The sequence below is a fragment of the Danio rerio genome, chromosome 19 (genome assembly GCF_052040795.2).
Source record: "Danio rerio strain M-AB ecotype USA chromosome 19, GRCz13ab, whole genome shotgun sequence".
Classification (NCBI taxonomy): domain Eukaryota; kingdom Metazoa; phylum Chordata; class Actinopteri; order Cypriniformes; family Danionidae; genus Danio; species Danio rerio.
Window position 1 is genome coordinate 10,327,254 of NC_141039.2, and position 12,788 is coordinate 10,340,041.

Below are 12,788 nucleotides of genomic sequence, written 5' to 3' on the forward strand. Positions count from 1 at the left end.
ATACTGTGTGTAGCTGTGGGTCAGTGACACTGTGGTGCGCGCTGGTTAGTTATTAGGGAGTTCGAGTAAAGTTATCAGCTTTCAGACTCGATGACTGTATAGCTGACGGGTCTGTTTGTCTTTATTTTGGCTGTATAATTAGTTTAAATGCTAGGAGGTGTGGTGTGCATTTGGTATGTATAGTCCATGTATGTTTTCTTTCTTTACAGAACCCTGCTGAAAAAAAGCTTAAACTAGCCTAAGATGGTTGACAGGTTTTAGCTGGTCTACTAGCCTGGTTTTAGAGGGGTTTTGAACATTTACACTCTTGTTTCAAGGGCCAAGGGGTAGGGCCGGGGTACAAAAATAGAATTGGGATTGGGCCTTGGTATAAGTGTTTGCCACAGGAAACTAATTTCATCTAGTAGAAACATTTGTTAGTGTGTCCAATTATAAACTTTCTGAAAGATCCTTTATTTTGACTTCTCAACTCTGAATTTGGATTCGGGTTTATGACTTCAGTTTGCCTAGTTTAAGAGTAGATTTTGAAACATATAAATGTGGCATCTAAATTAATTTGACATGCATGTTTCATATTATTGTTTTTCAACTTCAGCAATATTCTTAGCATCACCCAAAACTGAAAAGTTTGTCATCATTTATTTAATCTTCACTTGTCACAAATCTGTTTGAGCTAGTTTGAAAAGTGTTGAAAACCCAGAACTTTATCAGTGGTTACCGAACCACTTAAGGGGGCTTAAATAGAAAGTAGTGAATATACCTCTCTCTCAAAGCATTCAACATTCACAACAATATCTCAGTTTCACAGATGAAGGCTTAATTCCTGACTAAAATGTAATTCTGACCAGTTTTAACTGAAAGAAACATGCACTGATGGATCTTGAAATATATCAGTGCCCTGTAGGAACACCAGTACAGATTTTTTTGCTAAGGTGCATTTATAACAATTACTTAAATATCCTAATTGAACTGTGACCTAATCCTGGCTTAGTCTAAACCTTCTCTGTGAAATCTGGCCTATAAGTTGAACATTAAATTTGAATGACTATACAGGATTATAAGTGGTTAACAGGTTTTAAACACATAATAATTACTGCTCAAATATAGTACCATAACATCACCTAAAATACAGCATTTATAAATACATTAAAATATGACATAGCTTATGTAGGATAAATTACAATAAAGCGATAATGTTCGATGCCATACAAAATGTTGTCATTGGTATAACATTAAGACTAAAAACAACTAAATGTGTTGTGTTGTTACATCAGGCTTTATGGCTGTCAAATCATATTAAAGCAATGGCCTAGGATAAAAAAAAAACACGCGTAAGAGTAAAATGTATATAATTTAGTTTTGTTCTGCTATTTATATGGTGGTTAACGTTTTAAGCATTATACTGTAGCTGGTACTTCAATAAAACATTTTTTGGACAATAATTACAGAAATCCTATTACAATTTTTGTTCAAAGTTAATTGAAAGGATCTTTTATGAAGTTGTGTGTATATTTTTATACACCAGTTGGTCTTTAACTTATTAATAAAATTTTTGTTGGTTCATTGCATTACAATATTATAGGATCAGACTTTAAGGCCAAAATTCATAGATCATGATATATTTAATAATTTTTCAATACAGCATAATTTCGATATAGAAATAGTATTCAAAAAGCCTCAGAGTAACTGCCAAGAATGCCCAATTGCCCATTGTAGACATAAGTTTAAGAAATGTGTTTGCCAAGTCTATGAACCCTCATTCCATAAAACTGTATAATATTTTAGAAATAAAAAAAGCTGTAAAATTAAATAAATATTAGCCTTATTTATATTTAGCCTTCATACAAACAATACATGTGAAATAAACATAAATAATCCATCAAATAAAGTCTGAACTTTTTATTATCTTCACTTTTTAAACTAACATGCTTTGTAAAAAAGAAATATGCAGGGTTTCACTTAATTTATTCATGTTGGGTTAACACGTTTAAGTGGATTGAACATACATTTAAGTTGTCCCAAAAAAAAATCTCAGGAATTTTGTTGTCAGCTCATTTTTAAAAAGTAGTTTGAACAAGTAGCAAAGTTTGTTTTAAGTGTATACTGATTATTCTGAAATAATAAATAGTCTGCTTCTGCAGGATTAGGAAGTTAAGATGGATGGATGGATGGATAGATAGATAGATAGATAGATAGATAGATAGATAGATAGATAGATAGATAGATAGATGGATATAAATGGACAGATGGATGAAAGATAGATAAAAAGAACTTACTTAAATATTCAGTAAGGTTTTGCCAGGAAATATTTATTATTTTTATTCAATAATAATGTAAAGTCTTATATAAATAACTTATTTTTTATTTGAATGTTTTTTTTTTTGTATTTTATTATGTTCAGATTTTTCAGATTTTTTTCCCCCTGAAGTTGAAGCTTACGTGGCATTAAATAAACGATACAACTTTCATATGTTAATCACTTTTCTACTTTGCTTCAGTGACAGTCACTTACCAACATTTGGTGCTGAACACCCCTATTACTTTGGTTTTGATTATTAGTGGAAGTATTTTTAAAAATCCCCTTGGCTAATACAGTAAATACAGTAAAAGCTTCATAGCTGAACCAGCACAGAGCTCACTTTAAGCTTTGACATCACACCTAGACTGATGCAATCTGATTCTGGGCTTTGAAATTCTGAGCTGCTGCAATCCAGCATCATCCTTGAGTGAGTGGACAGTGCATTTTATGAGGATGTGAGAAACTCTTACTTGATTTCTGAAGTCTGAATACTGTATAGCCATGATGAGTAAGTACTTTTGAATGGTTAGAGTTAGAAAATGCATTGCTGTGTAACTGCGTAGACCTGCTTGAGAGAGATTCTGCTTTGAATCTATGTAATGTATCCAAAGTTTTCTTTTTGGAAATAGACTTGCAAATAGTATATACTTGCATTAGCAATATTTTTGCATTGCTAAATTTGCTGATCATATGAAAGTGTTAGCTCTTATGTGAAATTTATGCTGTTTAGCACTTAAGTGCCTTTGTAAAAATCTTTTGTAAAATAAAACTATGCTTATTATTTGTTGGCTTTGAAAGGAATTGATGCCTAAATATTGATACCACTGAATTTCATGAGGAAAAAGTTTTTTATTTTAAATTAAGAGTTTCTAGTGCATGAAACAAACTTTCAGAGCTAATTTTCTTGTTCTCTGTGGATAAATTGCATTGATTGGTTATTTAATTATTTCTGAATAAATGTGCAGTTTTACACGACTAATAACTGTTAACTTTTTTGCATTGTTTAAATGTCCATTGGAAATAAAGTGCTGGGGTTTATTCATAACACTTAAGATTTTAACACAGACTATTTCAGTCTGACTTTAAAAGTTGCTTAGTTTGGATCTCAGCTTTTGTTTGTTCAAATACATGTAACTTCTGGCCATATGATGTTCTGTTGTTTCTGCAGCTGCTGTTGTGATCATGTCCAAGGTGTTAATGTTATTGAATTTGTAATACAGTTTGTAGGGTTGTCATGATACTGGAATTTGATACCAATCGGTACTGAAATTTAAAAAACGTTCATTTCCCGTGAACATTTAAGCGATGTGGAGCAGCGCTGATTTGCCATTTTGTTTACATGCTCAACAGAAACGACTGTGATTAGCCTTGAAGGTCATCAGTTCACCGAACTCACCGCTGTTTACTTTAAATGTTCATGGGAAATGGATGATTTTAACATTTCAGTACTGATTGGTATCGAATTCCATTATTGTGACAACACTAATAGCTTTAAGCACAGAGGTGCTTTCAAAAAACGATGACACAAAAAAACTAAACTTCCATTTGATGACAAAATGATGCACAGCCACTAGCTATGTTTCCGTCCAAAGATGCAAATAAAATTTATGTGCAAAAAAATGCATTATTGCATGAAAGATGTGCGAATAAAGCAGTGAGCCAAAGTGAAGAAAATCATCACTTCCTGATTAACTGGCCCCAAATATCAAAAGTAAAAGCAAAGTTGCTGTGGTAGGAAAAGCTGCGAGAATCTTTTTTTTATTTAATAAATGACTGGCGTCTCAGAAGACAAATGCCGACATGAAATGAAGGCATGGTGACATTTGAAGGTGTGAGACGTGGAGCAATAACACTAATACTGAAATGGTCAAGACGTATAGAATGATATTAGATATTTCACAATGTGCTCAGGCCGCTGGTTTGTTCATTCACATACATTTTTATCATCACATGATCTCTTATAACAAAATCACATGATTTTTTCCCTCTTGGCTTGTCTCAACGCTTGCCATTAGTATTTTTTTTCATCTTAGAGACACTAGGTTCTCCTATGAGCTTGGTACACCCATTTGCAAAATAACCCCTACTGGGGAGGCGGGCATAAAAATAGTATGGTCCCATTGGATTGGTCAAATTTGAATAAACAGCTTATGTAAGCAAAGTGCAACACATAACTGCTTGGCAAATAGAATAAATGTAATTAATTAGCTTATTATCGCAAGAATTTTCAATATATTGTGCAACCTTAATAAATGTGAATGAAACAATTGTTATAATCTGATTTAATTAATCTGAATAATTAATAAAATGAAGTCTAGTAATAGAATTTGGAGGCTTTTTTTGCATTTTTGTGTGTGTTTGTATGATTTGTTTTAAAAGCTATGATTAGCTTTAAAGTGTTTATTTATAGGCGTAGGCGATGTCGATCAATTTGCCATCGTACAATGTCTTATGTGAAACATCGCGATGGACGATAGCATCGTTGTTGTAGGCAGCTGTGAACTATTTATGAATAATTAATTAATTCATAACAAATTAATTATTTGTAGCCTACCTTTTCAACTACCTGACCCGCATGGTCTTTGTTTTAGCTACCCATAACCAAATTGTAAATAAATTAAGAAATTACACACAAATTACCACCTATCAATTACTTTTTCCGCGGGACTCTGGCATGAATAAGCAGAGTGATCTGTGTCGTTATAATGGCGTCGACAAATCTGAAGTTTTCACTGTGACACGTTACATGATAGATTTAAAAGACCGAAGAGTCGTTAGATAGAGACGAGATTAAATAAATATCATGTTTAACAACTATAGTGAGATGCGATCCAGCAGTACATCCTTGATAAACTGTCCAACGTGCACTGCTCTGGCCCACTGACTGTCTGGAGCTCAGACAAGCACGTGACTGTGTGTGAAAAAGCATGTCACTTTTCACGTTCGTTTATCTGCAGGAAAGGTAATATTCGGAAAGTATAATAGAGTGTTTTTAATAATGCAGAGGAAGTTTCATGGCCCGGTAAGCGGTACTTGGGGTTAGCTGCATTTCTTATTTCACCTTTTTTTGAAAGTTAATATTAAAATATAGGGCACTATATTGAGTTTTTCATTATCAAACTGGCAGTTGCTGAGTGAGTATCTTATTTCACATACATTTAAATACTAGATGCTTACATCTGGCTTGGCAAGTGAGAAAAAGAAAACCTAACAGCAATGCGTTAAGTCTATTATATTCGTTTAGTACATAAAGTCTTACTGCTCAGTCAAGTAGAAAGATGGAGCAGGGATGTAACATACAGAACTGTTGTATTTGAAGCCGTATAATGCATTGAAATGGTTGCTTTTATTGAATATTTGTTGTTTTGTATAATGCCAGAGCTATTAATGAACAGGGCTATTAATGTAGTGCTGCTATTTCATTTTGATATTTATTCATCGGGTAGTTGTAGAACGGGCTAAAAACACTTATAGGGCTGCTGTAATTTTAGCCAGTGCAGACAAAACAGCAAACGTCAAAGTCTCTTAAAAATGTTATCATATTTTTAAGGGATTATACATTCAAGGTGCACTTGTAGATCTCTGGTGTTATATTTTAATCAATCTTTCTTTCTCAGGAGGGAGATTTCACTGGCTTTAATGTGGACGGTCAGTGGTCCTTGCGTTCTGGGAAAAGTTCAAGTAAGTATTTTGTTTATTTATTTATATATTTATTTGCTGTTAATGGAAATAAATCTGCTTTTTAAATATTCAACATTACCTTTTCGTACTCTATTAATCAAGTATTTGACAAATTCATTTCAGATTTAACATTCTCTTGTGTTGTTTAGGGTTATTTTGTGTTTATTATGAATAATCGAATGCTTTAATACTTTTCATCCCTCTCTTTTATACAGACCGTGCCCTTAAATTGGCATCATCAAAGGTGAAGCGCTCCTCAGCAGCAGATTTAAAATCATCAATATTGAAAAAACCTGGCATGAGAGGCAGACCCTTTTCCAGAACTGACCAAAAATCTGTAAGGCCCAAAATGGTAGTTAAAGTGGCAGCCAAAAGGGTGACCAAAAGAGAAACAAAAAAGCCATCTGTAAATGGAGATGGACATTTAAAACAGGGCAGCTCAAGCAAGACAAATGGCAGGGTACTCAGGAACCAGAGAGAGGGAACAAGGGTCTCGTCACTGACGGAAAATGATAAAACTACAGTGGATGAGGATGATACCAATGTAAAGTCACAGACGCATGGTTCCAGTGCTGCGGAGAAATTAGTGTGGACTTTGACACTGGTTAAAGGTAAAGAGCGAGCCTCCAAACTTAAAGACACCCAAGGCCAAAGAGCTTCAGCAGACTATACCAAGAGGGTCAAGACAAAAGGAGTCACCGCTGGTGATGAGGCAGAGGAGGTTTCCGCAAAACCAATGGCCAAACAGAAAAGGGGCAGAAAATCTGCAGCAGACAAATTGGCTCTTAAATCTCCTGGCACAGATGTTGGAGCATCTTTAAGTGACAGAGTGTTAATTTCTTCCCAAAGGAAGCCTTTCGTAAGGCGACGAAAGCGCGGCCAGCGAAGGTTACTGCTAAAGAAAGTTCACCGCAAAGTACCTGACAGTCAGAGGCAGGCCTCTAGTATGCCTAGAAAGAGACAAAGACTTTCTGTCTCAGATACAGACCCTATAAATGTTCTACAGCCGGTGGAGGGACAAGAACAAGCACTCCTGGAGTCCACCTCTGGAGGCCAAGCTGAAGAGCTGAAACATCCCACCAAACCTACTGTAAGCGCTCGTTCTTCACGTGTCATCAAGATCCCAAAGAGGTTCATGGATGACGAGCGAATGTCTGCTCTTCCAGAAAGAGCTGCTCTAAAGAAACCAGCTCTTACCGAGCTCCCGACAGATCTCAGCAAACCTAATACTGATCATCAAACGCTTGAATCTGGCAGCAGGCTGAAGACCACGCAAGAACTGGACATCGTAAATGACGATGAAAAAAGTGTTTTAGAAAAAATGCAATCTCAAGGAGTCAAACCTGCTCTGAGCTCTTCGAGGCTCTCTGGAGGAGCTCGAGGAAGAGGTGGGAGAATCGGCCAATCAGCAGACCACTATAAAATATACTGGAAGCTGAAGAAGCTCACGGCCTGCCTGGCCAAACGAAAGATGCAGCGGATGGCTGGTGATAGTTCCAGACTAACAGAGGAAGATGCTGAGGAAGGGACCCAGGGTACTCGAGAACAAAAGTCTGATCTGAAACTGCAGGACATCTATTCTCCGGGAGTGGTGCCAAAAGTAGCCATACGTGTTGGGGATCATTCAGATCAGACACCGCTTGCTTCTTTAGCGGAAGCCTCTTCTAAGGAGAATGGTAAGGTTTTTGCTGTCAAACTTGTAGAGCACTTTTATAGTAGAAATGCAGCTCTGAGTGCTTTGAAGTTAAAAAGAAAAATGTAGTTAACGTTACACCAAGTATTTCACATAAAATGTCATAGTTATTATAACACAAAATACAGTAAATGTTATTATATTCTATAGCATAGTTACTAGGGATGTAATGATTCACCGTGAGCCAGTTGACAATCGATTGAAATATGCGACAATAAAAACCAGTTCAAATCTTGAATCAATCGCAATACATGTTTTGAACAGAGGGGGCGCTGTTTAGAGATGCAAACTCGCTTTACCTGCACATCAGCAGCAAGTAGGTCTGTGTATTGGCAAGGGCCTCACGATATGATACATATCACGATACATGGGTCACGATTCAGTATATCACGATATATTACGATACAACAAATATTGTGATATATTGCAATAGTTTGTATTAGTATGTGTGTCATGTTATATAGACAACTTGATCAAGTCAGCAGACGAATTAAAATTCCAATTCCTAATTAGATTTTTATCTATTTTAATTCATTAGATCTGCACAGTGTGATTAAACAGAACTCGCTGAAATGTATTAAATGCATATTGTTATTAAACACTTTACTAAAATGTATATGCCACTAAAGTCACATATAAATGAAATAAACAATTTATAAAACTAAAGAAAGTAAAAAAAAATTAAAATGCATCAAGTAAACATAAAACTGGAACACAGTGCTTTAATATGCGGTAAACTACTTCAGGTTGGACTATCGATACACTATCATGAAAGAAATGATCGCGATAGCTAGATAAATCGATATTTTTTGCACAGCCCAAGCGGCAAGCAAGAGGTGGAGCGGCAGTAAAATAACAGCTGTGAAGTCCGTTGGACAACGCACAAACTGTGTGCAATACTGCGAAAAGACGTTTACTTTCACCAGGGGTGTCCAAACTCTGTCCTGAAGGGGCGGTGTCCTGCTGACTTTAGCTCCAACTTGCTTCTACACACCTGCCTGGAAGTTTGTAGTATACCTAGTTAGAGTTTGATTAGGTTGTTCAGGTGTGTTTGATTAGGGTTGGAGCTAAACTCTCCAGGACACTGGCCTTCCAGGACCGAGTGTGGACACCCCTGACTTACACTAACAGAACGATGAATATGATGCACATAAACCGTCAGCACAGTGAAAAACTACTGTCACAGACGTCTATAATAAAACCCTTAACAAGCCCAACCAAAGGGAACGGTAGGATTTGCAGCTCTGCTTGCTGCTCCGAATGTTATGGAGATCACACGGTGCACCAGTGTTTATATAGCGAAAGCATGAAGATGTTTTTCAGACTGACGGAGAAAGTTGTGCTTTTACAGAATCAGATATTAAATATTTTTTCCTCTCTCCTTTTGAAAAATAGTTTATTCATATTTTAATAATTTGCTTATTAAATGTTTAAGAATATATCTTAAGTGTATTACTGATACTTATACTAATTACTTGTACAAGTAATATCAATTATTCTCCTTCATAATCGTGTGCCACTCCTGTCTCTATTCTATTGTATAATTGGTAATTTTATAATCAGTATTTTAGGCCAGTGACCAGTCCCCTGGATCAGAGGGTCCATTGATCACCTCTGTATACACTGCTCTCTGGTTTAGGAAAGGCTTTCCTCTCCACACCGGCCATCTCAGTGTCCAGTGAAAGAGTTTTTTTTTTTTTTTTAAATGGTCATTATAAATGTGTAAAGATCTCAGCTTATCCTGGAAAACATAGATATTCTGTTAATTCTTTTAAAAAATGTCAAATCTCAGCACAGCTACAGGTTTAGTTTGTTTATATTTATAAGTCTTCTATAGTTTGTATTATTATTATTCTATTATTTTTATTTGTTTGTTTTTGAAATAGCTATGGCAAAAATAAACAATTATGACAAAAATTGTATTATTTTGCAAAAAATGCTGCATTTAAAAAAAATGAAAGGGCTATTGTTCACCTTATATTTGTTTTAAATAACTTTGTTAAAGAATCGTGGCTAAATTGTGAATCGTGAGATTAGTGTCATGAATCGTATCGAATCATGAGTCAGGTCAATAGTTACATCTCAAAAATGCTGTATTACATATGCCAGGCCAGTGTTTGGCACTTTCACCTTGTCGGTAAACTGTACCTGTAAGGAAAAGAGGTGCTTGTATCTGTATATTTTGCAATGTGTGAAAGTGGTGTCTCTGCTTTTGCTTGTAATGTGAAAGTAAATTCACACTTTGGTGAGGAAGCATCAGGAAACCTTTAAAAAAAAACACATAACCACATACTCCGGTATTGGTATGTATGTTTGTTGGTGCTTGGCCTTAATCTATATGCCTCTAAACATACTTTGCACAAGAATGATGTCTTAGTTTTCAAAGACATTCCTTTTTTTTTTATGTTTACATGAACACAACAATGGCGGCATTTTCAAAAATGTCTATACATGTTTATAAATTTATGCATATTCAGTCCAAAAATGACGTCATGTTGTAAACGAACCGGCAAAACGTATAAATAATTTACCATATTTGGCTGGAAAAAATGTTGTGTACACGCCCTCTTAATCTAGTCATTTTAAGAATACAACACTTTATTGTTGGCTTATGTTTATTAAAACTATTAGCAGATACTGTACTAACTGTTAAAATATTCATATATTAAATAACAACATCAAATTATTTCCTAAGTATGTCTTCTTTCCAAATGTGTTCTGTTCTCTTATTTGCTTAACATTAAGACCCTTTTTTTCAGTAGAGACGGATAATCTCGAGGACTCCACTGAAACAAGTGCACAAAATGAGCAGCAAGGTGGTATCCCGCAGCGAATGAGTGTTTCCGGAGCCAATAGGAGGATGATCCACTTGTTGAAGAGAGCCAGAGTTCAACTCATTAAAATTGACCAACAAAAGCAGCTCAAATCAGCTCAGGTCAGAAGGTTTAATGTTTCGGTGACTGAAATGTATGTTTTATTGAGTTTTGTCCAGTAATCTTCAACCAAAGCAAAAAAGATAACTAAAAAGAGTTTCATGTTTGAATATAAAAATGAAGGAATATATTTAGACCATTAAAATGAGCAAAAGGCTGTTCAAATAAATACAATTTTAACAATAATAAAAAACATCAAAATATATTAGAATTAAAATATATATTTGAAATTGTAATCAAATTTCACAAGATTGCATTTTATTCTGATTTTATTCCGGTGGAAAAAAAGACTTGAAATACAAAACTAGTTTTATTTAAAATTAATTTTTGTTATTCTTGGATATCATCTTGTGCATTTTTGTACATGTGGGTGTTCTTTAAATTATAATAGAGATAAAGTACATCCTTGGAAGTTATCGCAGAATAAAACCTGATATCCAAAAACAGCCATCCTGGATGTACTTTATTCCAATTATTACATGTATATTTGTTACAAAACATAAAAATTAAACTCAAAACGTTGGTCTGAGTGACAATAGTTTATTAATTCTTTAAATAAATGCAAAACTGACAGAAACGAGAATAGCTGATGGATTATACACTAACTTGCACATTATTTAGTCACAAGATGGCACCAAACAGTCAAAAACGCAAAGCTGACAGACATAAAACTGGCTGAATTAAACAAATACTAGCCTATGTATTATTAATTCTCAAGATGGTGTAAAAAATGTCTGACAAACAAGCAGATAAATGTGAATGTGTATGTAGGTATATGGATTTGAATGCATTCACTGATGGTCAAAGTGATTCAAAGTTCCCAGATGAGCCTGTGCTATTTAGCGGTTGTTATCTTGGGATAACATACTTTGGAATGTCACTACTGACCAATCAGATTTGAGTATTCAAGACAGCTGAGTAATACATTTTGCTAAATATGTTGATGTAATATCTTTTATAGTGCCACGTGACTGTGTTGTTATACTTATGACGGTGATTATTCTGTGCAGCTTCTGTCTGGCACTGTAAAAGCAAGAGAAGGACCAGCCACAGCTGGGCGCAGAGGCAGAAAGAAGGGCACGAGAAAAGTTCGAGCCAACCCAGAAGTGGCTCCACAGGTAAAGATAATACAAATGACTCCTCTGCAAGTTTTTTCATTGGTTTCCGAGTTCAACATTGTGCCCTTTTACCTCCGTAGGCACAATTGATCGGTGGTCCACGTATAAAGCATGTGTGTCGAGCAGCAGCTGTGGCTCTAGGACAGCCCCGCGCACTGGTCCCCGATGACATTCCCAGACTCAGCGCCCTTCCTCTGCACGAGAGAGAGGGCATCACTGCTTCACCTGTGGAAGAGGGTACACACCTCTCCTTTCCTCATTCTGTCCGCATCCATTATAAGTGACGTTTTCTAATGTCTTGGAGCTCTTCTGACCTGTAAATGTGTATTTTGTTTGTTAGTCGACTCGACTTGTAATACACCTAGTAATTTGTTTACTGTGGACTTGGAAGTATAAAAATGTATAATGTTATTGCAAGATTTGTACATATTGTATTCAGATTTAGAAAATATGATCAAGTGCAATATTGTGAAATATAGATATTTTAAATATTTATTATAAAATTCCAAAGTGTAAAACTATTTGATATTAAGTGTACAGTTCCTAAAAGTACCTTTCTATTTAAAGCACTACATTTTTATATTACTGCTTTGAAACCCAGCCTGCCTGGATATTATTCTGTTTATTATTAATAATATTAGTAAATTAATATATTTGCATGTAATGTAATTGTGCATTAAACTTTTGATTGAAACACAATATTTTGTGTTGCTCAAATATCCTTTCCATGGATATGGATTATGTGTAACAGGCAATTGTAATGATAGTAAATGTGAAAATAAAATGATCCTGACGTGTGTTGCATTCATAATGCACAACATATGCAGACTGCGTTGTAGACCGTATCCAAAACTCCACGAGAGAAGGTCTGAGATCTTTCAGAGAGCTCACATAATGCATAAGAAACAAACAAACAAACATGAAAATAGAAACAAATGTTCACTATACAAAGAGCAATCTATCATTACACTTACTCAGATAATTGTAAAATGCCTATTTGGTAGCTGCAGTTCAACACTGTCATCTCAGTAGTTTTTCCATTTCGTCCTTAACCAATATTTGAC

At 35.1% G+C, this 12,788-nt stretch overlaps 1 protein-coding gene across 9 annotated transcripts in view; it reads left to right on the forward strand.

Annotated features, from left to right (window-relative positions):
* The window catches only part of kmt2ba (lysine (K)-specific methyltransferase 2Ba), a 42,555-nt gene that overhangs the window by 1,375 nt on the left and 28,392 nt on the right, over positions 1–12,788 (forward strand). For 5 of the 9 annotated variants that reach the window (XR_015516484.1, XM_087295404.1, XM_087295408.1 and 2 more), the window contains exons 2-6: positions 5,917–5,980; positions 6,196–7,656; positions 10,433–10,608; positions 11,617–11,724; positions 11,805–11,961. Coding sequence is in view for 8 of the 9 variants with exons in the window: in XM_087295404.1 (XP_087151530.1) it covers positions 5,917–5,980; positions 6,196–7,656; positions 10,433–10,608; positions 11,617–11,724; positions 11,805–11,961 (1,966 nt within the window). In the remaining variant the exon portion in view is untranslated. The remainder of the gene's footprint in view (positions 1–5,916; positions 5,981–6,195; positions 7,657–10,432; positions 10,609–11,616; positions 11,725–11,804; positions 11,962–12,788) is intronic. The other 4 variants (XM_087295406.1, XM_087295411.1, XM_087295407.1 and 1 more) reach the window with 1 other exon arrangement.